This window comes from Peromyscus maniculatus, chromosome 7, assembly GCF_049852395.1.
Source record: "Peromyscus maniculatus bairdii isolate BWxNUB_F1_BW_parent chromosome 7, HU_Pman_BW_mat_3.1, whole genome shotgun sequence".
NCBI classification, from domain to species: domain Eukaryota; kingdom Metazoa; phylum Chordata; class Mammalia; order Rodentia; family Cricetidae; genus Peromyscus; species Peromyscus maniculatus.
This window is the reverse complement of record NC_134858.1, coordinates 108,908,783-108,934,379: the sequence shown is the minus strand read 5'-3', so window position 1 is coordinate 108,934,379 and position 25,597 is coordinate 108,908,783. Positions and strand designations below refer to the sequence as shown.

General features: G+C 43.8%; 1 protein-coding gene across 2 annotated transcripts in view; it reads right to left on the bottom strand.

The window, feature by feature from the left end:
* The window catches only part of Trank1 (tetratricopeptide repeat and ankyrin repeat containing 1), an 87,562-nt gene that overhangs the window by 11,350 nt on the left and 50,615 nt on the right, over nucleotides 1–25,597 (bottom strand). For both annotated transcript variants that reach the window (XM_076577217.1, XM_076577216.1), the window contains exons 9-16: nucleotides 22,338–22,592; nucleotides 20,668–20,844; nucleotides 17,203–20,076; nucleotides 13,159–13,358; nucleotides 12,731–12,868; nucleotides 8,338–8,481; nucleotides 7,018–7,174; nucleotides 2,899–2,987 (exon numbers count right to left, since the gene is read on the bottom strand). In XM_076577217.1, coding sequence (XP_076433332.1) covers nucleotides 2,899–2,987; nucleotides 7,018–7,174; nucleotides 8,338–8,481; nucleotides 12,731–12,868; nucleotides 13,159–13,358; nucleotides 17,203–20,076; nucleotides 20,668–20,844; nucleotides 22,338–22,592 — 4,034 coding nt within the window. The remainder of the gene's footprint in view (nucleotides 1–2,898; nucleotides 2,988–7,017; nucleotides 7,175–8,337; nucleotides 8,482–12,730; nucleotides 12,869–13,158; nucleotides 13,359–17,202; nucleotides 20,077–20,667; nucleotides 20,845–22,337; nucleotides 22,593–25,597) is intronic.

Genomic DNA, 25,597 nt, shown 5'->3' with positions numbered 1-25,597 from the left:
GTATATAGTAGCAACCTTAGTCAGAGCCATCGAGCAATGAGCCCAAAGTCACCCAGCAGCTTTTCTGGGCTTTGACATAGTTGCTAACTATAGTGGCAGCCTGTGTGCTGGTGGACAGCAGTCTAGACGTGGTGGAGTAGAAATGCAATAGAGATGGCATCAGAGCACGCTCAGATCCTTGGAGCATGCAGATCTGTGTTAACAAACCTCTGACTATGAGGTGTGCAAAGGAGTGTCAAAGGGTCTCCAAGCATAACCCAAATCCTGGCCAGCAGAAAGCTGCTCTTCTGAAACAGGAGGTCTTGCATTGTCTCACAGTACGAGCTACAGAAGCAGTAGGCTCGCACTGCACCGGCATTAGCTCTCAATGTTGGGATGGGAGGCACTGAGTGGTACTTTTTGGTGAATCAGAGACAACAACCTCTCCCACTCATGCTCTTTGCTCCCATCATCCCAGCCCCATGGGCCTGGAACCATGCCACCCTCCTTCCCAGGTGGGGCCTTTGCATGCATTGTTCTAGCTGAATTGCTCCCCCTTCCTTTCTCTGCCTAGTTCACTTCATTTAGTCTACAAATCTCAGCTCAAGACCCCCTTTCTCAAAGAAGGCTTCCCTGACCAGGACAGGTGGCTCTGGGGACAGCTGGCTCTCATCTGTGACACCTGCAACCACTGAACTGTGCCCTTGTCTATGTGCCACTGTTGCTCACCATCATATTTTTAGGATCTAAATATAATGTCTGGCCCATAGTTCAACAAGTATTTGTTGGATGAATGATCTTGCATGGTTGTTCTGACACATTCATTGACATGCAGCCAAAAACTCAATAAGCCACCTGAGTCCTGAAGTCCTTTAGCGGGGGTCAAAATAAAGTCAGGCGAGGAGAAGGCTTTTTATAACATTCTCATCTGTGCCGGCTCCCCTAAAAAAATTTTAGATTCAAACATTCAAAAGGTATTTTTAAAGGGATAAATAATTGGAAACCCATGGACAACACATATGGGCAACATCAATGATGTTCTGAAAGGAATGAAGGGTAAGACTTCATATTATAACTCTCCGGTCTCGTGCCCACACCTGCTGCTGCCCATCCTGCCTTGCCATTCCCTCCCTGTTGCCTCCCTCCACCCTGCCAAAAAATATTTTGGTTTTACAACAATAGCCAAATGTTCAGTGCTTCTTTCCAATTATAACAAGGATCAATAGTGAATAAAAGTTTGGAGCTCTATCAGTTTCTACAGCTAAACAGTACATATTTTGAAAATGACTTTCCATACATACCAGGTCTATAATAGCATGTTTTTTTTTTTCTTCACCTCACCGCTAGAGATCAAAAGGGGCTGCAGCCCTCATACCTCTGACCTCTGCCACACTCCTATGAATACACCTTTGCTGCTTCTACCCCAACATTCATGAGTCTGTCTGTCTCCCTGTCCTTTAATGTGGGCTGTGACTTATCCAGCCAAGGGAACTCAGCAGAAGTGCTACAGGGTTAATTCTGAGACCAGGCCTCCAGGACTGACATGTTTCTTTGAACCCTGGCATCATATGTACTAGCCCAAAGTGACCTGCTAGAGGATCAGAGACAAGTTTTCCAAGAATCCTAGAGATCCCACACCCACTCCCCATTACCAGAGCCAGTAACCAGCCAATCACCAGAAACAGAACACCACAACTGAATGGCAGCTAAGTGTCAACACACGATGCCCCTAGGTGAGTCCAGAAGCTATTTAACTGCCAGCCCACAGAACTGGGAGCAGCACAAATGGCTTGTGATAAGTTACTAAGTTTGGGCAGGAGTATTTGTTATGCAGCAACAGGTGGCTGAGAAACCCAGATAGGAGTTTTCTGTGCTTGTAAACTACTTCCCCTGCCACAGCAAACATAACTCTTCTAGGAATTGAGGCTAAGGAAACTTGAAGAGCTCTGTCTCTTGTCTACACTTCATGGCAGCTTTAATCAGTTCTGACCTACAGCTCTAGGGTCTTCACCACTGCCTAATTCCTTCACTCAGGCCTAGCTCTACAGACTCCAATAAGAAGGGTTGCTAGAGGAACACACTGAGCCCCACAGTCTATTTAGACATGGAGGGGAAACTGCAGGCATCTTTCTGGGACACTTGAGAAGCTGGACCCCATACATGTGGTACAGAAGGAAAGAATGCCATCTGCCAAACCCAGCACAGCTGCTTTCAGCTGGAGTCATGGGTACCCGGTCACCCAGGTGCCCAGGCAGTCAGCTCCAGGAGGTGTGAGTTTCCTGAGTTCAGCCTGTGGTAGTAGATACTGTTGCTACCCACAGCATTCTCCTTCCTTTCTTGCCAGATCAAAAAATCTAGTCTACCTGCAGGGCTGAAGCTGTCAGGCAGGATATACTCCTGGATGACTCTGCAGAGAAGAGGTGCATATGACCTAGTACTGACCAGAAGAAGTATGGGCAAGTCCACCGGGGACTTTGGATCTAAAAGGAGATCCTAAAGAAGCAAGTGTCTGCTCTCCTTCCTGCGTGGGATGCTGCTGAGTGGGGTGCCCAGGATCACTGAAGCAGCCCTTGTGCAGTTACAGAGGGGAGCATTTCTAACAAGCTGCAGCTGACAAGAAGAGAGAAAGTTTTGTTGAGCTGCAAAAATCAATCATGACAGGGAACAGGCCATGACACTATCTACTTATCGGTATGTGCTGGCACTTTGCTGAAATGAAGGATTGCCATGTCTGCACTGACTGGGAGGGAACCAGGCAGAGGGCTCTACTGTCAGGATAGACTCAGAAGTGGCACAATCACTGCCATCCTCACTATGTCCTAGTCACCAGTGTGACAGTGGGAAACCTTCCCATGAGATCTGCCAAAGCCAGCAGTCACAGGCATCCCTCACCCTTGGCTTCTGGCCCCAGCTCCTTACCTTCCAGCACTGGTGCTTGGCATAATAGTCTCCTTGTGTGATCCACTCACCAGGAGTTGAGGTCTTAACAAACATGCTATCGTCAAAGTCTAAAATGAAAGTGGAAAGTCAGTTTGTTTCTCTAGGCAGTAAACATCAACTTATATCTGTTTGGTGCCTAAACTATATCCCCCCCCACAATTCACTTATTGAATTCTTAATCTCTACTACTTCAAAATAGGGCTTTATTTGTAGACAAGAGCTATACAATGAAGTTTTTAGGGTGGGCCTTAATCCAGTCTCACGGTGTCCTTGTAAGAGATCTGGATACATACACCACACACACACACACACACACACACACACACACACACACACACACACACACACACACCACAATTGCACCACATAAAGGAAAGACCATGTGAGGACACAGTGAGAAGGTGTTCTTCATCTGGAAGCCCAAGAGAGGCCTCAGAAGTAACTAACCCAGCCTACTCCTTGACCTTGGACTTCTAGCTACTAGAAATGGGAGAAAATCACTTTGGTTGCTATATTGCAGGCAAATGCACTGTGTTGACCTTCTAGACTTCATCAAGATGTATTTTAGCACCAAGACAGGTTGGTGTAGGTTTCAGAAGGAGGAGGTGGAAGTGAGAAACAGACATAATTTGCTTTTTAAATTCTGGTCTACTTTCCTTGTCTGTAGCTGTGAACTAGAAGACACATAGTAATTATTAATTCCTCATTGGAAATAAAAAGCCAACTAGTTGTTAGCAAGCTCCCAGAATTCAACAAGGAACAAGGTAACAAGAGTTTACAAAATACATGCTATTCAGCTTCTGATGGTGTTGCATCTCAATAAACCCCACAGTAAACTGGAAATATCATAATTCAAAAAAGCTTTAAAAACAACTAACCTACCAGACGTCATGGCTTAACAATCCAGCACACTGTGGTTGCTAACTGTACCCACTTATTACCAGCTGAGGAAAAGGTGAAAATTCAAAATATGATTTCTACTGAAGTATATCAATTCTATAGCACTGTGAAGTTGAAAAATTCTAAGCTCAACAACACCCATTTTTTGTGCTTCCAACTGCAGACGTTGTCCTCATCAGAGCAGACAATCTAATACACTGCTGTTGGTGGCACACACTACTGTAGCCATTTACAGTCTGCCCTTTCTGTTCCACACCAGCCTCCCTCTAACTATTCCAGTCCTCCCACCCATGGCCCTCAGTACGTCACCAGCAACAAGCAGCAATGCACAGCTCATGAAGGACCAGAGATACTGTGAACACCAAGACAATGTCAGCAAGCCAGATCAAAGCTCAAGGGACCAGAGATGCCTAGACTAACGAGTAGCAACTAGAGAAGCAAGGCAACCGTGTTCAGAAGGAGCAAAACCCAGACAGAGCTTCACAGCCTGCTCCCTCCCTGCTTTCCTTCCAGAGTCTTCTGAAGCACAGTGCAGCAATGACTGCAGCCTTGAGTGTGGACTCCATGTTCTCCAGGTGGGAGTATATTCCCACAGCCAAACCCCATCCTACAGCTGAAGAGGACAAGGTGAGCATGCTAAGGCAGCCCAAAGTGTATCATCACCACACTCACCTCACATTCCCTGGACTGGAGAGACAGACGGTCTAGAAGAGTTTCCTGTGTTCAACTACAGCTTGTGGTTAAGCCTGCCCTTGCTCTTGTGCTCCTACTGCTACCATGACACAGAAGGAACTGTCATTCTTGAACATTTTAACTTTGCAAGTAAAAACTACTCATCTTAATCATCTCTTCCAGTGGGTATTAAAGCATATTTGGTGATTAAAAGGAATATGAGTGAGCAGGGCAGTGGTGACACCCGCCTTTAATCCCAGCACTCAAGAGGCAGAGGCAGGCAGATCTCTGAGTTCAAGGCCAGCCTGGTCTCATTCCAAGACATCCAGGGCTACATAGAGAAACCCTGTCTTGAAAAACCAAAACAGAAAAAAAAAAGATAAATTGAAAATTATATACTAGGCCAACCCATTCCTTTTCTTTTTAGTGAGGGAAAAGGGTCCATGAAGAGGAAGTTGGGCCTAAACAAGGTCATGTGACTACTCAGATGGCAAGGCCCTTGAAAAAATGAATTTTTAATTTTAAGCCTTCAACTTTTCTCACATAGCACAACAGTTGGACCCTAGGAAAAGAACATTGGATCCTGGTCCCCACTTGAGCTATGAGCAATAACCAGGAATAGCCAGGCAAGCAGCAAGCCTCTCTACAGTAGGTAAGCTCTGATGAGTAGATAACCCTCGAGAAATTAACCACAGTCTAGAGGAACCAACTCATTGACTAGTTCTCAAGAAAAAAGGCAGTTTTCTTCTCCATAGAGGGAAGGTTGTTCTTCTTCATGGTTCTGTTACTTAGAGAACTTCATTTTTTAATTAGCTAATCTTTGTAAATTACAATAATAATAATATATGATCATTTTTAAACCCTTCTAATACTGCAGAGTATCTAAAGGAGAAGGAAATGATGTACACATCTACTCAACAAACACATATCCACAAGGCCTATACAAAGGGAAGCATTGTAAAGTCTGCTTCAGAAGTAGCAGCTGTGCAAATGTGTATTTATGCATTTTCTTTATCCAGACCCGCTCACCATGGGGCCTTTTGTTACTCATAACCAGAAGTTGAATAGATACAAATGATGACTCCCTTGCGTTCTGAAATTCTTGGTCCTTGTGCTGTGACATTCAGAAGCCAGAGAGTCAGACTGTCCGATCAATCTCACTGTGATGGTTTGAATGAGAATGACCCCTATTGGCACATATGTTTGAATGCCTGATCCCCAGTTAGTGGAACTGTTTGGGAAGGATTGGGAGGTGTGGCCTTGTTGGAAGAGGTATAGGGATGGGCCTTGAAGTTTTCAAAAGCCCATGCCAGGCCCAGTGTCTCTCTCTGCCTGCTGCCCGCTACTTATAGATCAGGATGTAAAGCTCTCAGCTACTACTCCACACCATGCCTGTCTTCTTCCTACCATAATGATCACCAACTATTCCTCTAAAACTGTAAGAAAGCCCCTAATTCAATGCTTTCTAAGAGTTCCCTTGGTCATAGCATCTTTCTTCATAGCAATAGAACAGTAACAAGACACTCAATAACCTAATCCTTAATGTGCCAGTGTGCAAAATGAGTTTGGTTTGACAGTTATAGGCACACAAACAGATTTCATATGCATATTTACATACATATGTACATGCAAATGTTCTATTCTGCTATATGCTAATGTACATACAGTTTTTATATTTGTATTAACATAAAGTTCTTTAAAATTGGATCATTCTATACAGTTTGCATTTTGCTTGTTTTTATGTATCACATTTTGAATATCTTTTCATATCAATAAGTAGAAATCCATCTTAGTCTTTTTAATAATTGCATGATATTTTAGCCTTTTCCATGCTGAATACTTGAACTACTTCCATTTTCTTATTATTACATATAGGGCTATGTGATCTTCATTTTGATAGGCAATTTCAATCAAGCTGCCCACAAGCTTATAGTAACTTGTATTATAACATTGTGACCTAGTTCCTGCAGCCCTTACCCAAAACACTCACTTTTAAAGGACAAATAACAAAACTTCCCTAAAGTAGCAAAGTGTCCCCAAATGTGCAACACTCTTTCCAGACACCTTAACATAAAAAAGTTAAAATGCTTTTTCTGAGAAAATCATGGAGAAGTTGCTATTAACCAAAACAGAACTCTATACCCAAGACCAGAAGCATAAATCAGTGGTAGAGCATTCAGCCTCACATGCATAAGGGCCTGGGTTTAATCTTCAGCATTATAAAACACAAAACAACAAAAACTACCCTTTCAGCCAGGCGGTGGTGGCGCACGCCTTTAATCCCAGCACTCGGGAGGCAGAGCCAGGCGGATCTTTGTGAGTTCGAGGCCAGCCTGGGCTACCAAGTGAGTTCCAGGAAAGGCGCAAAGCTACACAGAGAAACCCTGTCTCGAAAAAAACAAAAAAAAAAAAAAAAAAAAAAACTGCCCTTTCTACATGACAATCAGAACAGTAGAGAGACACATCTCTCCTCCGACAGCAAGAATATTTTAATGAGTTCTTACCTATATCTTAATGAGATCTTACCTTTATTTTCATCTGTCTTTACAACTTGGACAAAATCTCTCCTAATGAAATATTTGAAAGCAGGAGCCCGTTTCTCTAGGTTTTCATCAAAGATCCAAAGGTTGACCCGAGCCCGTGTGATGGCGGTGTACAGCTGTTTCAGCTCTCCATTGAGAAGCTAACAATAAGATTTAGGACACAGATGATGAGTCTTGTGTCAAGTGACAATGTGAATATGGTTTAAGGAGCTTACTCTGACCTTAGAAAAATATAAAAAACTATGCCAAGTTTTAATTTAACTTTATTTATTATTTGTATATATAGAATATGGGCATTGTGAGCACATGTTACAAGTCACAAGACAACTCTGTGGAGTAAGTTCTCTCCTTCTCCTTATATGTAGGGTCTAGGAATTAAACTCAGGTAGTCAGCTTTGCCTGGCAAGCATTTTGCCCACTGAGCCATCTCATTGCCCACAAAAAAGAAAGAAAAAGAAAAGTTTTAGAGACTACAAAGTTTGTTCTGCAGTTAACATCACTAGCTGCTCTTGCAGAGAACTGAATCCCATTCCCTGTCACGAAAGTTCCCAGCCGGTAACTCATGTATGACAGTAACTCCAGCTCCAGTGAATCCAACATCCTCTACCAGCTTCCCCAGTAACCCAAACACACATACATAAGTAATAAAATAAACCTTTTTTAAAAATTAAGTTTTAAAGAATTATTGCAAACCTTTGAGAAGGATACCAGGACCTCACAAATGCTTTGACTTGCTTTTTCTTTAAGTTGTGTGTGTGTGTGTGTGTGTGTGTGTGTGTGTGTGTGTGTGTGTGTGTGTGTGACTTGCTTTTTTTTTTTTTTTTTGGTTTTTCGAGACAGGGTTTCTCTGTGTAGCTTTGCGCCTTTCCTAGGACTCACTTGGTAGTCCAGGCTGGCCTCGAACTCACAGAGATCCACCTGGCTCTGCCTCCCGAGTGCTGGGATTAAAGGCGTGCGCCACCACCGCCCGGCCGTGACTTGCTTTTTAAAATTAAGACAGTCATGCCTTGTATGGCAACTATCATTGTTACTTAACTACTTCAGACACATTCTGTGATTTTATCAACTTTTCTGAATAAAGTTTAGTTCTGGAGGAGATGGAAGGCCCTTCCACCTCCATCGGGTCCAGTGATCTGTAGAGAGGGAAGGGGGCTGACAAGACCGCCTTTCCTTCCCCATCCCACTGTCAATGTAATAGAAGGACAGTCAGGTGCAAGGCTCCATTTTTCAGCTCATCTTCTCTCCAAGTCTTATTTGCAGGTTCCATATTAAATCAGTGTGTGGATAAATTGCAGATATTCACCTTGTACATTTCTGGGTTCACCATAAGGGACCGAGCCTGAGAGGAGCTTGATTTCTCTAGGGGAACTTCAACCAATGGCCAGTTTTCTTCTCTGGAGTCAGATGATGGTATGAATGAGGAAATGATCTTCCATTCCTTATAAGCCTGAACAACAACAACAAGTTGAAGAACAACAGCATTTGCTTATGAAGTGCCTCTCAAGCTTCTTAGAAAACTGAGCCCCAACCACAGGTGTGGAGCCTTCAACACAAGCCATATAGGGATACATCCCATGGCCTCAGAATAGATGGGAGGAACTGAGGCTGCACAGGCAGGAGTCAGAGAAGCCACCATGAAAATACACCAACACTTGGGTAAATGACTGAGAAGCCAGACAGAGGAACCCTCCATGGGCAAGAATGCTAAGGGCCCAGGGTGTTACAGTAATTCAAAGAATGTCAGCAAGTAGTAAGGACAGAGGGAGCCTTACTCCTTCTCACAATGTGGTTAAGAAATACCACATAGGGACAACATTTAGACACAGGTGGCAGAATTATCTAAATTAATCAACCAATGAATGGAAAAAAAGCAGATGCTGCATGTGACATGGCATAAGGTAGACAAGGCATATTAAAAACTAATTTTTCTACTTACTATCTGACCTTCGACACAATGTTCTTAAAATAGTGGATAACAGAACAACTCCATTTGTTGGTAAAGAAAAGGAGATGATGTTGAGGGCATAGTACTTGCTTTTAATTCATTCTTTCTTTTACCCAAACCTCCAAAGCTAAGGTGGTTATATGACTAGGGGATGGTAAGTTTTCCTCTAAAGAAGTGGTTCTCAACCTGTAGGTTGTGAAACCCTTGGAGGGGGGGTCAAATGACCTTTTCACAGGGGTTGCCTAAGACCATCTAAAAACAGATATTTACATTATGATTCATAACAGTAGCAAAATTACATTATGAAATAATGTAATTCATTATGAAATAATGAAATTTTATGGTTGGGGGTCAGCACAACACAAGGAACTGTGTTAAAAGGTCACAGCATTAGGAAGGTTGAGAACCACTGCAAAGGGTCATACTTGCATGTAACATGGTCTTTCATTGGTCAACCTGCCACAGTGCTTAAGTAACCACAGACAACATGTGAATGAATGGACATGCTGTATTCCAATAAAGATATTGGTCAATGCTAATCTGAGTTTCACATAATTTCCATGTGCCATGAGATATTATTCTTTGAGTTTTTTCTAACCATTCAAAACCACAAAATCCATTTTTAATATGAAGATATGAGAAATAGCCAATGGACTGGAATTGGTCAGCAGGCTTCAGAATTGGTTTCTGACCCCAGCAAGGCTGAATTGCCCAGTACATGTGGTACTTAAAATGCAAAATTCCAAGGAGTCTCAAATTCCACAATTCTCTGTGTCCTCTAAATGCAGCCACTTTATTCTCCTGGCCTTTCATTTTTGTAAAGCGGTGCCAACTGGACACCTTTGTGATGTTCAAGGATGCCCAAAGCACGGAGTGGATAGAGCTGATAGATGCTTGCTTTAGGTTATTCTGCTTAACTACATGATTAAACTAAGTTAAATGCCTAAAACACTGTCTACTAAACAGGGCTGGTTGTTTTACTATTAAAATCAATTATGGGATTCATTACTATACTTCAAAAAATGAAGTCAACCATAGGTGAAGTCATTTGAATAGCTGAAAGGTTTAGAAAAACTCTTTAGGACATACTCATGACATCCTCTTTGCAAAGCTACTTAGCAAGCAGAGTCAAGGAAAGCAGGTAAAAATGCTGGCATTCAAGAGGACCCTCCTGGCAGGCAAAGAGGCAAAATGGCTGCCAAAGGGGCCAGGGAAGCGCCATATATGTTCAACTGCTGGGAGAGAAGCAAACCTGCTCAGATGGTTTGTGGCTGCCTATTTCTAGGAAGCAAACCTTTTTTATTTTCAAGATGGAGACAGGAAGGTGTATGTGTGTTCATAGCAAAAATAACAGGCCTGCAGCACTTGGGGCAATGAAAAGAGCTGCTTCTTCCAAGAAAAGGCCTGGATTCCACTAGCAAGTCTCCCACAAAATTCGTGGCTCAAGGTCTCCCCATCCCTTTCACATATGAGTGTGAAAGAAAGAATGTCCTCAAAAATAGTGTAAATAGCAATCACCCTTCTAAATTCCCAAGGAAGATAGTGTATGGCTGTCTGAGAGAGTAACTTCTCCCCTAAGGTGAGGGTCTGGCAATGACCACCCCTTGTTGCCTCCATACTCCGAAGACAACCTGGGATTGTGTTGTTGAAGAGCAAAATCAGTCTACAGAGAAGAACTACAGACAGTGCCCACCCATGTCCATGCACATCCAGGCCCAAACCCCCACCCAGGCCCAAATGCTAGATGTTCCAAAGCAATGCCTGCCTGGGACACTAAGAGGGACAAAGACAGACGATCTCCACTGTCCCCCATGTCAAACACTGATCACTGTTCAGCAACCTTCACCCAGCCACCTCTAAAGAAACCTGAATTCCAGACTATGGAGGGGGTGGGGAGGTTTGATCTGCCTTCCCTCGCCTCTTTTTTTTTTTTTAATGCATTTCCTCTCCCTGTAGCATTTTTCTGGTCTAGAGATTGTAAAGGATAAATTGGGGGCATACTTTGCACCAGGGAATGCACAATTGCATTACACCAGGAAACATTGTATCAAAATCTCACTAGAGGTCTCATTATGTACACAGAATAAAGCAAATGCTACCAAAAGATTCGGTTTAGGTGTTTGTGCTTTTGTATTTCTGAATTTCACAGAATTCTCAGTCGGCAGCAGGAGGACAGAGAGAAGCCTGTGACATTCCCAGGAGCAGGTGAAAAGAGTAACTTTTTTTGTAAAGCAAAGCTCCCCCACATAGATCCTTAAATCTTTGACCTTTGACTTTATCACTGGCATGTGCATACAAATGGCACTTAATAAAGGACAGGAATAACAAATTCTTACCCCTTTCTCTTTCAGGAGAGCCTCAGTCCAACCATGACCAGTGGATGTGTTATTAGGAAAAAAAAGTTAGACCTCAGAGATGAACAATGGTAGCAGGGTTAATGAGCATGCATCTGCTTTTCTTAACAAGCCTCCCAGGAAGGGGTGGACATAAGAAATGGCATGATAGAGCTATTCATTGTGGAAGGTTCTAGAAGTCAATTCACATGTGGAAAGGAAGGGAGGACAAACAAAAAGTATTTGGAGCTCAAAGCATTTGGGTTTTCTTCAGATTCTGCTATGAATATTATAACTTTGGACAACTTACTTAACCCAGTAACCTTTGGCTTTACCTACCGAACAAAGGCCATAAAAGTACTCAGGCCCTCAGAGCATTGGCCGAATGAGACACTGCATTCAAAAAGGTCTTTATAAACTGTGAAGCACCTGTTGCAGTACCAGACATAAATATTGTTAAATCAAATATGACATTTAAGAATGATCAGAAAAATTTAAGGAAAGATTCTATTTCAAGGGTCAGATCAGAAATAGATTTTAAGGAATCATAGTTAAAGGTGCTCTGATTTAGGTGTAAAATAGCCTCTCCAAGTATGTAACAGAAAGTCTGCAACAGGGACCAGAACACAGCCAGCTATAGCACAAGGAAGACCCATAGCAGCCAGCCTGAGTCCCCACCAAAAGACAGTGTTAGTGAAAGGAAGCCAGTGGCTAGACACCACAGGCAATGGTCTTGACTTAGTGGTTCTCCAACAGTAATTTGGAGACTTAAAAAACAAAACACAACACATGGCAAGGACCCAGGAACTACATTAAGGCAGTGGCTGACAGAGAAGTCACTGGGGGTCAATCCAGGGACTCTGGCTACTGTGGTCTACATGTGTGAAGCTGTGATAGTGAAGCATGCCAAAGGGAGCTAGAGACAGGGTGTCTGTTTGTGTCACCCACTTTACCTGATCCAGCAGACTGGAACCAAGCCTCACTGTCTTCCTGGAGTTGTTTTTCTATCCACTGATTTTGCCCAGTTCTGTCCTCATAGAGTGGACATTCCTAACCTTGCCTTCATGTATGGCTCTCCTTAGAACTTGATGCTACTTAGGCATGCATCCCTGGGAGCCAATGACAACAGCAGCTACAGAAAACTGGTCCCTGAGTTCTGGCCATTCAGAAGACACAAATACAAGAGAGCCAGGGATGTGTAGAGGGAAAAGTAGCCTGTGACACACTGTGGAACAACCCACAGCTATTCTCAACCCCCCATTAACTCAGAAACCCCCACACTGAATTCAAGATGCTCTACAACACACACAGGCACCTGTGACAAACTCGCAACCTTAGCTCCAAACTGTCTTCCGCAGATCAGAAGTTCCGCTCAGGCACAGACCTGGACTGTGTGGAGAGAATTCCATGTGACATACCTCAGAATCAGTAAAAAAGTTGTAAAGGAGGACATCATCAAATTCCAATCCTTTTGCCTCATAAACAGTTAGCACAAGTGCTAACCCCAGCTCTTCTGGAATTTTCTCCTTTGCCGTTTCATTGGCGACAAGAATCACCTAAAGTAAAATAAACCCAAACAATATGAGAGTCGATAAAGACAAATAAAGGAAAGTGTCATCTGTTCCCCTAGGAAATGAGTAACGGTTTTAGAGAGAAATGGCCAGGGTGGACATGGTCAGCAAGGACTGGAAAGATAGTCCCAGTCCATGGCCTTTCTCAAGCACTCACCCATCCTGGATCAAGAGCTACTGGATTCCTGAGCAATAATTCAGCTGCGGTTTCTTCTTCTTCATGACTGAAACTTCAAACTGACTTATTTCAGAACATACAATCCCAACAAGCTTACCTGGTGGGCACCAAATTCAATGGGCTGGGTTTTTCTTTTGTTTCCTCGCAGCAAAATTGCCAAGTCGCTTACACTGCAAGAGTCCAAGAGAGTTGGCTTGGGACCATCAAAAAGTCCAGAATCTCTTGGAAGGCGATCAAAGGATTCTGGGAAGTAGAACTGAAGTAGGTCCACCACTCCAGATGCAAGATTGAGGATTCCTAGGATGAAGGAGAAAGCATCTGTCAGACACTACATAGCATGGCTGAGTTTTTTTGGTTATTTATTTCATTTTCCTTTTCACAAATGAGGCAGTATACATCACTGACCCAGCAGAATACTTCATTTCAAGCTTATATTTAGTTCCCACTTGGGTAACAATGTGGTCCCAGACCATCTCACTCTGAGTGTAGTGGATGAAGGTAAAAATGTGCTGCTGTACTGAGATCGCCACTTCTGATGACAATCGGAAGATCACTGCCTAAAGAACTCAAGGAAGACAAGTCTCTACAACTACAGATACTGGAATGTCCATATGAATATGGTAAGAATATAGTAAGAAACCAAGAATCCTTGTCTCCTCTCATTGGTCCCCACAGCACTGGAAGAAATATTACCATGGTAACAGCATCAGTAATTGTTAGCTGGAGACAACCAAAACCTTTATCATCCTTTTACTGCTGAAATAGTACCGCACAAAGAAAAATTATCAGAGCCAAAGAATATACTTTGCAAAAAGCTTTTTTCCACCAGGTCTCATTTCTTATCTACACTCTGAAGCAATACTGACTAAAGCCTGAGAGACAATAGTCACTCTCATGAAAATCACTCCATGGAATCCTTACAAGAACCCAATGGGGCAGATGAAACGATGGAGATATTACTAATGGACTCTATCACCTTAGAAATAACTGAACTCCTCTAAGTGATGGGATCTTAAGTTAGACTGAATACCTATCTTTCTGGGTCTCTCTAGTTCCCTTAGAATCCATATGTCATTTGCCTAACACCAAATAGATTACAATGATCAAGGCAGAACACCATGAAATTCCATGTGTTATCACAATTATCATCAAATAGTAAGAAGAAAATGTATTATTTAATTCTTTAATTATTACAAATTTCCAATATAGAGCATTCATGAACATAATTTGTATTATTTAATTCTTTAATTATTACAAATTTCCAATATAGAGCATTCATGAACATAATTAGTAACTGCTGTTCCTAAGAAAATCTGTTGCCAACTGTGATTCCCTTTCATTAAGATCTAGCAAGGACCAAAGCTTTGCACTAATGGGGGCATAAAAAGGGCACAAAAATACCATGGTGAACAACTGGAATTCACTTAAATATCATCCAGGAAACTAGCTAGGTAAGTAATTTTTGCTATCACCATATATAAGGAATACAGGCCAACCATAAAAGGGAAATACACACATGCATGCTATGCTTGGATATAACTTGGGTAAACCTTGAAATATTAAGTAGCATAAACCATACAAAATAGCCACATACTATATCCTTCTACTCACATGAGACATCCATAATAGGCAACTCCATGGAAACAGAAAGATGAGCTGTTGCCACGGAGTAAAAAGAAGAGAGCAATGAGGGATGGCTGCCTCAATAAATAAGTTAGAGAAGGATCAAAAGTGACTTCTAACTTCAGCCTTGGGCCTCTATACACACATGCATGTACACGTATCTGCACACCCACACGTGTGTACCAATACACTTATGGACACACACACATACGCGTACACACACACACACACACACACACACACACACAACATGCAGATACATGAAAAATGCAAAAGGAAAAAAAAGTGTTCAAGTGTATATTATTTCCCAATTGGCTTATTTGAGTGAAAAGCTATTTTAAGGACTGATGAATTATTAATCAAATATTACTTACTCTAAGCAGGTATTTCTGAGATAGATAAAGTAGACTTGCCTTTTCTTGATGGCACTGGACAAGTGTTAAGTATTGTTAAAATACAAAGTTTATCATTAAGAGTTAATAAGTCCTTTTTGGGTTTTGTTGTTGAGACAGGATCGCACTATGTAAACCAGGCTGGCCTTGAACTCAAAGATTTGCCTGCCTCTGCCTACAGAGTCCTGGAATTAAAAGTGTGCACCACCACATCCAGCATTAATAAGTTCTTTAATGTCTTATAAACAAGCAAGGAAGTTGGGAGGTAGGGCACTTTGATGCCCTAACTGACAGCTGTTGGATTCTCCCTTGCTGCCCTGGCCATCTTGAGCAAAAGGACTGTCAGTCAAACAGCCAGTGGACTTACCCTTGTGCCAGCACCAGCCATTTGGAATTCCATGAATGCCTTGAGAAAATTATGAAATGGTGGCAGCTGACTAACCCAGCTCCTGAAGGCACAGCCTCAGTCAGGACTTTTTCAGTTTCTAGGAAACTTTGCTATCACTAGGCTCAATGAACTCTAGATGGCCCTGCAACAATTTCCACCTACACCAGAGGAAGAGTAATTCCCCTAGTGACTTAGCAGAAGGGCAGCTGGGAATGGTATTAAAGAGACAACCACGGTTTACATTCAAGGTGTGCTGTGATTGGTACAAGAGTATAAGCAGGCCGTTTGGCTCAGGTAGCTGAGAGACCTCCTCCTGAGCTGCCTCCCTCCCTCAGTGTCACAATATTAGACACAATACAAGGCTTCTAGAAGTGAATGATTTTTTTCTCCTCTATTTTGAGTCCACTGAACTGGTAACATGAAGAAAGAAGCAGTCAGTCAGCTGAGTGTCATGAAGACAGCGGCAGGAGAGAGGCCATGACGGTAGAGGTGGCAGCAGCTGAGCAGTTGACACGCAGCTGGCTGATGAAGAAGCACTGAGTTCAGCAGAGCAGCCAGGACAGGGAAGTGGGATGGAGAAAACAGAAGGAGAAGAGAACTAAGGCTGCAGAAGGAGAAAGTCCATTAAGGAGCCAAAGAGACACTGTAGGCCCAGGTGGCTGGAAGGCCTCCAAATAGCTGGATAGTTTCAGAGACCCCAGGCTTGAGAGTTAAACCACTGGCCACTGTCAAGAGCTGAAGAGTCCTGGTACTTAAACCCACCTGGAAGGTGCAACACCAAATGTAGCCAAGGGTAAAGAAATCCTGATTTTCAGCCTTGTTCCCTGAACAATGCTAACACCTACAAACATGCTAATGAGGAAGTGGGAAAGTGGGCCTACCACTACTGCTGGACTACGGAGAGGGATAATTGGTCTTCCTTGAGGATAAGTCCCTACAAACAACATTGGACAGACTGAATAGGGCGTGTGTATTGTGCACATGTGCACGTGTGTGCGCGTGTGTGCGTGCATGCGTGTGTGTGTGTGTGTGTGTGTGTGTGTGTGTGTAAAACAATAATAATTAAAAAACAGGAAGCCATGAATTTGAGAAGGAGGGGGTAGATGGGAGGCTTTGGGGGAAATATAATGAGGGGTAAAGTGATGTACCTGTATTTTAATTTTTTTTATTTCAAATAAAAGAAAAGAAATTCTGACTTCCCAGACCTACACAAGAGCTGCAGCATTTGTAGAGTTAAAGGTTCTACTCCATGGTGCCTGCACAACTTCTGTGCCAGTCAACAATGCCACCTGCTGTTGCTCCTGCCTGCCTGCTGTCACTTCCTACTACTGTAAAATTCTGAGAGATACAAAAGCTGTTCAAGACCAGCATATGAAGAATTGCTCCTTGTCATCAACAATCTCTACCCGGTTAGAGCAGACGCACCCTGGCCAGATGACTGGTGTCACTACAAAGGAATGCTAGTTAGCAAAGGTTTCCAGAGCACTTTAAATGTTGCCCTGAAATGTCTGCATCACAAAAACTCCCTGGAATACATGGTCACTTAGGATTCATTTCTGTCAAACCACATTTTCAGTGATCCATTTACAGACAAGTGGAGGCAAAAATCCTAAGTTCTCTTACTCATGAACATATTTACTAGCAAACTACAAACCACTAGCTCTTACTTCTGATACAGACACAGCTCAAGGCCAATGCTCCAGCCCCTCCCCAGCAGATGAGCCATGGCCTGAGGTACCTGAGTGAGATCTGTAATTCTGGTACAGCTGGTGAATCCTCTTGGGCTTTCTGACAGCACACTGCTTATCTACCGTGTTTCTGCTGGCATAGTGGAACAGAGAGAGCAGATCACTGAAGCGGAAGGCCACACCCTTCATGATGCTTTGGGCAGTGTCTCCAGTGAGGAACATGGCATTGGGGTCATTGATGCATTTCATCAGCAATGCCAGCTCTGCTTGAGTGAAATCCTGAATCTCATCACCATAGAGCTCGTGGATGGACCAGGGAAGTACCCTGAGCTTAGATAGCCTCCAGGACAGGTTGTACAGGACATCTTCTTCATCAAAGTATCCTTTCTGGGACCTTATCTGCTGATACAGGCAGAAGAGGTTGTAGATCTCACTCCTGTCTTCTTTGAAATTCGGGGATCGTTTCCTTCCTAACTTCTTATAGGCTTCCTCAGTCAGTCTCCCATGAGGACAACTAAGAGCCTCAAAAGAGCCCTTCAGAAATGATTTTATTTCTTTCCAAATCAGTGCCGGGTTGTAGGAACTTCTCCCTTTGATCATTTTGGGCCATATCTCATTGGTGAACACCTCAAATGTCACATAGACTCGGGGATCACTATCACCTGCATGTGTTTCTGTAGCTTTCTCCTCCTCACTATAGTTCCCATCAGCCTCAACCTCTTCATCATCCTCTTCCCAGCTGGGGATGCTAAACTCTTCCTGTGTGGACCATCCTACAATGGTTCTTTTTAAGCTTCCATCTTCATTTCTCAGAAAAAATGGTTTGGGCAGAGAAGCGTCAAGCAGGAGGAGCAACTGTTTGGAAGTGACAAACAGCGGGAAGTTCTCATCCCTCAGGTCCTGGAGTTTGTGGACACTGGGGTCCAGGGGTTTGTAGTGACTGGTGGCCTTGGTAGACTTGGTGAGCTCAATAAAGTTCCTTTGCACCTCCTGACACAGAACGTGGTTCTTGGTCACGAAGATCTGATGAAGATGTTCCAGCTGGTGTGGGTGTTCTGGCACACACCCTTCTGCCATTTGGCTGTCCCCTGCTGGCTCTACTGGGGCTCCCCCAGCACAGCCTTCACTCTCCTGCTCCTCATCTATGTTATCCACTGTCTCCACTTTGATGGAACCCTCCTCTTCCTCATCTTCTTCTTCCCGACCTGAACCTTCTTTTCCAGGCTCTACTTCCAATCTTCTCTTTGGCACAATCTGTTTGGACAGCAATGGGCTTCCTGCCTGCTCAGCTTTCTCCCAGTAAACGTGGAATTTCTTCCAAAGCCTGTACAAGCAACAGGTTGTTTTCCCAGTGCCACTCCGCCCAATGAGGATGATGGGCTCTAGAGGCCTAGGGTTGAGGTCAATCACAGCGTACTCAAGCTCACCCACTCTGAAAGGATACTCCACCGTTGCTGTCATGTCATTGAGGATGTTTAAGGCCATGTTGGTGCTGAAGCTGTGGAACTTCATGATGTTGTACTCTGTCTCCACAGCACTGGCTGGGGGAAAGTACTCAGGATCTACCTGCTCTATGCTCTTCTCAGCCTCTGTGTCTTCCACATAGCATCGGGGTATTCGCTTTTGGATTTTCATGTTAGCTGATACCTGCCCTTTGTTGATACCCTTCAGCTTCTTCCGAAGGACACAGGACAAGCCCCGGGTGTAAGCACTGCAGATGGCCATGATGGAATCTGACAGCTTGCAGTGATCTAAGACAATGTCCCAGATGCGGATGATCTCTGTATAGACCCGCCCTGATTTTTCCGGAGAGCAGGTGTTCCGATCTGTACCCATAATTTTCTCAGAGTTCTCACTGCACCGAGCAGAGAAGTCAATGGCAAGCTCCCACAACATCCTGGCGCCTTTGTCCAGCTTTGCTTCAAAGAGTTGGATGTTTCCTTTTGAGTGTTTCAGCCTCTTCTGCAGGCCCTGGGTCCATTCACCATTCCCCAACTGCTGGATGGCAAGGATTATTTTCTTCTTTATAACTTTGGTCATAACCTTACTGGACAGCTTCTTTAGCATTTCTGAAGTGCACTCTATCTCCCAGGTCATGTTATCAAAGTCCTGCAAACAGGCCTCAATCTCCTGCATGGTCCAATTTTCCTGATTATCACTGGCCACTCCCAATCTGTTACCTACAGGAACAAGCTGTGAGGCCCCTGGGCCTGCCTGAGCATGCCCATCCCCAGCCTCGGAGACGACAGAGTTGTTTCTACTACAGCCAGAGCTCCCTCCACTCTGGGCTCCCTGGAGTTTGTCTTTCTTTCCTTCTGTGCCAGCTGCTACCTTGAAAGAGCCTCGCTGGGGATAGTCCTCTGGTAGAGACATATCCAACTCAACCTGCTGGATCAGAACTGTGATGTCCTGTACAAGGCGGTCTCTCAGGGAACGTGTCCTGATGGCTTCAGGCTCATGCCTAGTTACCTGAACATCAGGGAGAATCTCTGTGACTCCAGAGGAAAGGGTTTTGTCAGTGGCACCACATGGCAGAGACCTGAAGGAAGTTTGGGACTTGAGCTGAGACATATGGCCAGGGGCAGAAGACCTGGAGAGCCTCCCCAGGTGGGCAGCAGGGTCTTGTCGGTTCTTCCGGCGGCTCTCTGTCACAGCTTTGTTCCAGGCCAAAAGCAGAGCATCGTTTTTCTTAATACGGTGCCTTACGCCTTTGCCCTCTTTGTTCTTCAGGTTGAAATTGATGTCAAACTTCACCAGCAGATCTATCAGCTTCTTCGTGCGCTTCAACATGCCCTTCTGGAAAAGGAGGTGCATCAATGTGTTTCCATTGCTATCTTGAACGTTAGGATTAAGGTAATAAAATTCAGAAGGGTTGGACAAAAATAAGTCCAATAGGTGGCTGAGGAAGTTAAAGCCAATGTCAGCTGAAAGACACAAACAGAATCCTGTGAGTGCAAAGCCATTCTTCTCAGGGGACAGCAGACTGTGGGCATGAAAGCAGTGCCAGTTTGAGGCATCATATAACACTGACCTTCTCGAAAGAGGTAATACTCATTAAATGACCCAATGTTCTCAACTAAGGTAATTTACCCATGGGAAATCTGGCAATGTGGAGGCAGTTTGGTTATCACAATCAGGAAAGTATACTGGCAACCAGTAAGCAGAGGCCATGCACAAGACAGCCCCTGTCAACAAATAACTGCCAGCCCGGCTATCAGTGGTACCTCCTAAAATTACCTGATGATATTACAGCAAGATCCTGTAAGTCAGGATTCTTTCAAAATTATGAAAATATATGGAAAGTATTTGTAAGCTATATACAGCCAACTTTAGAATTTAAGCCCCACTCCCACTATAATCTGATCATTCACCATGATATACAATGACCATTTCTTCAGACCTGGTCAGGAAACAGGCCTTTTTCAGGTGGCTTTTTCCCAGATACGGGAGCAAAGCATCATTTCTAATATCCAGCTTCTGTCTCCAGAAACAGACTGCTTAAGAAAGAGGCTCACCATTGATGTCCAGGAAGATGTGGAGTGCTGCATGCAAAGGAGTGTCACCTTCCCTGAGAGAAACACCGCGGGGGTCTGCACCCTTGGTCAAGAGAATAAAAGCCAAGTCGAAGTCCTCGTGTCTCAGGCACATGAGCAGTGGCCTGTCCTGGCTCTCTTGGAGACCCTCAGGCAGTGCTGGGAGGGGAGGAGAATGAGAGAAAGAGGCAAAAAAGAGAGCATCATGACCCTGGAAGGAGGCAGAACCTGGCTCACTGAGAGGGGGAAGTTGCTGATCTGACTTCCAAGACGCTCCCCGCCACCACACACACCCTTTCTGAGCAGTAAGGCTTCCTGGGCACTCAGAGAAAACTCTGCTCCTTCAAGGGTGCTGTTCTCTGGCCATACCCCTCCCATCTCTCGTGTCCCTCCTCTAGTCTTACCACAGTTCCTACCATAGAGTGAGGACAGGGCACTGGAACAATGGAAACCTTAATGCTTTCTAACAGCGTCTGCCTGACAGTCAGGAGTCAGGACCTGAGTATACTTCCTAACACTTTGCTTCTCCCCTCCCTGACACGCCTCCACTCCACTCACCCCCTCACCTTCTTCTGAGCTCAGTCCACACTCCCTTTGCACTGCAGCCTCCATAACCTCCACCCGGAGGCAGCCCATCCCTGTAAATCTGCAGCCCTGCTGTACTAGCACCTGATGCTGGAGAGGCTCTGTGAGTGTTGGCTGAATCAAAGAATAAAACAGAAATTCTGTCACAGCAGTACTTTCTGAGATAGCAGCACACACAAGGAAGAGGCTTGAAGAAATAACTTGTAAATGGCATTCCATCTCCCTGTGAGTGGAGCCAATACCTAGAGGCTCTGTGCTGTGTGCAGCACTCACTGTGAAAGACGAGGATCAATGTGTTACTACTCTTTATGAAGGGTTACAACTCAGAGGGCAAAACCACACAGCCAAGGTACTCTTCAAGAGCCTGCACATATAAGTTCATTTAATGTGCAAAGCAACTCCAAGAAATACAGACTGTTGTTATTCCCAGTTTATAAACAGATAAGGCATGACAGCCTGCTCAAGGCTACACATCTAGTAGGGCAAGAATAGTGATGTAGGGAATTTGGGGAGGAAGAGGCTGGTATTTCTGAATTATTTTTTTTAAATTAAATCCAATCTAGCACAATGTCCTGCACATTCTCGACACACAGCCAACCACTGCTCTTATTGGAGCATCCAATGTTTCCGCCCACGAACTACTTGGCTATTTCTCTATAAACAAGCACCATAAAATCCCAGTCTACTGATTAGAAAAGAATGCCACAAGAGTGGACAAAGGGCCACATGATATCCAAGGCAGAAAATGTTTAACCAAAAGCCAGGTGGAATTGACCACTGTGACTAAGCCAAAGCCAAGGGCCCTCCATGTACATGGTGCTTCCCACATAAGAGAAAAATAGGAAAGGACTAACAGGCGTTCAGAAGAACGCAGCATTCATTCCTCAAGGCCACTCACTTAGGGGTTAAATGTTCTTTAACCCCTCACTGTTTCCAACAAGAAGACACTGGGAGAAAAGGATGCAAATGTGCTCGTTTCTCCACAGGAAGGAATAGATAGGCTATAGTTGAGACACCGTCCAGACAATTCACAGGGCCTCTGGCCCATTATGCCCAGGCACACTCACCTCCTCTGTCAATCAGGCGGCTCAGAAGCTGGGTCTTCCTCTGGTCCCAGGAGCTGAGATGGGGAATGACAGTACAGATGTCCAGGTCTGAGAGGTCACAGTCTTTCACGAGGCAGTTTCTGAGATGTGACTGCCCATTGACTTTGCGGGTGAGCAGCAGAAGTACTTCAGGCCACTTTTGTCTCTCCAGTAAGAACTTGATGAAGGTGTTGGCACAATCTCGATTAACGTCACAAACCAGGCCAGCAGGAATTTCTTTCAAAAATAAGAATAAACTATATACCAAAATTGTTCATATGATTTCTCTTCCTCACCCAACTAAAACCCAACATACACACATAATTAAAATGGTTTATAAATCAACTTTTAAGCACTGTGACCAAGATTGAAAACGCCCAGTGGAAAAGATAGAGCCTAGCCCAGAGTTAAGATGTTTGAAGACAGAATGTTTGGTTCAGGGCAAATACTTGAGTTAGGAAAGGTCTGCCTTCACTTTTTCATAACGTTGGGAGGATACTCTACTCAGAAACATTGAATTACAGGGAAATATGAAAGAAGAGCTGTAAAATCCAAAAGGTGTTAGAGATGAGCCAGAGGACGTATTAGTCTTTAGTTTCTAACTGGGTCGTGGTACATAAGTATTGGGCCCTACAAGGCCCGGTGTAACTTCCTGAGCCTAGCTCGAGTTTGGCGACCTGTCCTGGGACATGACTTCCGCATACGAGTGACTTAGCACTACCTGACCTAGAATCGGCCTCTACCTAGTAACTGCTGAGACGGCATCATCTCATTGTCCCGCTATCCTCACTCCATCTCAGCAGTTACTATGTAAGTTCACTCCTGATACAATAAAGCGAGTTCCTGCTTCGACAAAACTCCCGGCCCAGTGTGTTCCTCTCTGGTGGAATGGGGAGGTCTGGGTCGTTCAGACACTCATCATCCTGCTCAGCCCCAGGGAGAGACCAGCTGGGCGGGTCCTGCCTCCGCCCTACCTGTCAGTCAGACTGACACATAAGTATTTCTATCTGATCTCTGATATCTAGAGATAAACCAAGGACTACCCCCCTTTCATGATGTTGGTGAGACTTAAGATTAGCAAAAAAATTTAAATAGGTCCCTCAGTAAGGAGACTGATGAATTTACTGTGTAAATGTACTGTATAGATGGTCCTAGGAAGTTGGCTCGGTAGGGGAAGGCATTTGCTGCCAGACTTTATGATGTGAGTTTGATCTCCAGAACCCACATGGGAGAAGGAAGGACTCCCACAAGTTGTCCTCTGACCTCCACATGCAAACCCCAACCAATGAAGAAATATAATTTTAAATTATATTATTATATTATTTAAAATATAATTACAAAAAAGAAGGAATCAGATTCATTTTCATTCATTCCTTCTTTTCCTTTTCCTATCTTTCCCTTCCTTCCTCCCTCAACCCCCCTTCTTTTGTGGGTTTGGGGGTGGAACCCAGAGCATTGTATATATAGGTGGGCACTACCACTGAGCTATATTCCTATGTTTTTTTAAAAAATTGAGGAGAGGAGGGAGGGAAACTGTGCCTGGGATGTTTTATATATATATATTGAGATAGGGTTTCACTGAGTTATACAGGCTAACTTTGAATATATTATGTAGCCCAGACAGGCCTTGAACTCAAATTCCCCTGCCTCAGACTCCTAAGAAGCTGGTATTTATTACAGGTATGTGCCACTGCTCTTGGCTAAATTTGAATTTCAAGTGAACAAAGAAATTTTTTATTAGAGCTCATGTAATACTGGGGATATATTTACACTGAAATTCAAATTTACTGGGCTTTCTGTACTTGATCTGACAATCCTATCACTAAAAAAGTAGAATAAGGTTAAACCACTCCAAAAAAAAGGTTCCCATGATTCCTCTTTCTCCAATTAGAGCACATGGGAGAAATCAAAGATTAACCAAATAAAAGAAACTTGATTTGCTCTTACTGTCTTTTGCTTCCCATCTTTTTCTAGATCTTTGAAATGAATATTCATTCTAATACAAGAGAAATTAAATATAGGCTAGTCTGTCATCTTACTTTAACAAGGATCAGAACAAAGTTTAAATGCAAACTTTTAAACAGATTTCTGCAGTTCTGACCTTCAGAAGCTGCTCATGTCCTCTGGTAGCAGCACACTCCCTGCCGAGAGTTGAAGGAGTTAGGTCTCAGCTAACCAAGACTATCCCCTGTCACAGGTTCAGTTGCTGTGATCAAAAGTGGGGGTATTCAAGTGTTGTGAGAGAGAGATGAGTCCACAAATCCAAATATGCTGGACAAGTCAGAGATTAGAGACCTGGAATAATCGCACTGAAAGTTGAAGATGAAAGCTGGCCAGGGGACAGACTGAGCTGAAGATGCAAGACATGCGTCCAGGTGACAATGACGCCAATTGTGGGATTTCTAACATATAAGTCAAAAAATATTTTAAAAAACAATTTAAGCCAATTTGGGGGGGGGGGTTTAAGCACAGGAACATACACTCCTCAGCAAAGCCAGGAGGCCTGAGGCCACATACCATACAACACAGAGCCTTTGGGAAGATTTTTGCCAGATTTCAGTAATTGAATTTTTACTTTCACAACCTTGAGTAAGTTTACGTGAGGACAGTTCAGGTGTCATGAAATTCAAGCTCAAAGGCTCCCTAAATGCAATTTGCCCAAAATGTCTGCATCTAATCTCATGGAGGTGGTCCCATCCTAGAGTCTGATATGTGCCTTTTATCCTTGACCCATTATTATATAAAACTAGGCTGACCTTTTAAATAATCCAATTTACCTAACCTCACTCTAACAGCTACTGGGCATGAGCATTTTAGTAAAGGATGATGAACTGTTTACTATACTTTGTGCAGTTGGCTCTTGCTGAGGAAAAAAAAGAGGCAGGATAACAGCACCAGAGACAACTGATCAGCCCAAGTCACACATCTGGCAAATGGTGGAGCCAAGATTCCAGGGCTCAGCTGCAGTGGTAACCACTGTGATATGCTACATACCCTGAAAAGAATTTGGGGTTTCTCCAGGCGTTCTTTCTTGAATTCTCTGTAAAACTGACACATCCCCTTACAAAGCCAATCTTTCTAGTACTAGGGATTGAACTCAAGGTCCTGTACTTGTTAGGGAAGCATCCTACCACTGAGCTACATCTCTAGCCCCCTCCACCCACCAACTTTTTTTTAAGATTTTTTTTTTGTCTCACTGTGTATCCCTGGCTGGTCTGTAACTCACCATGTAGACTAGGCTG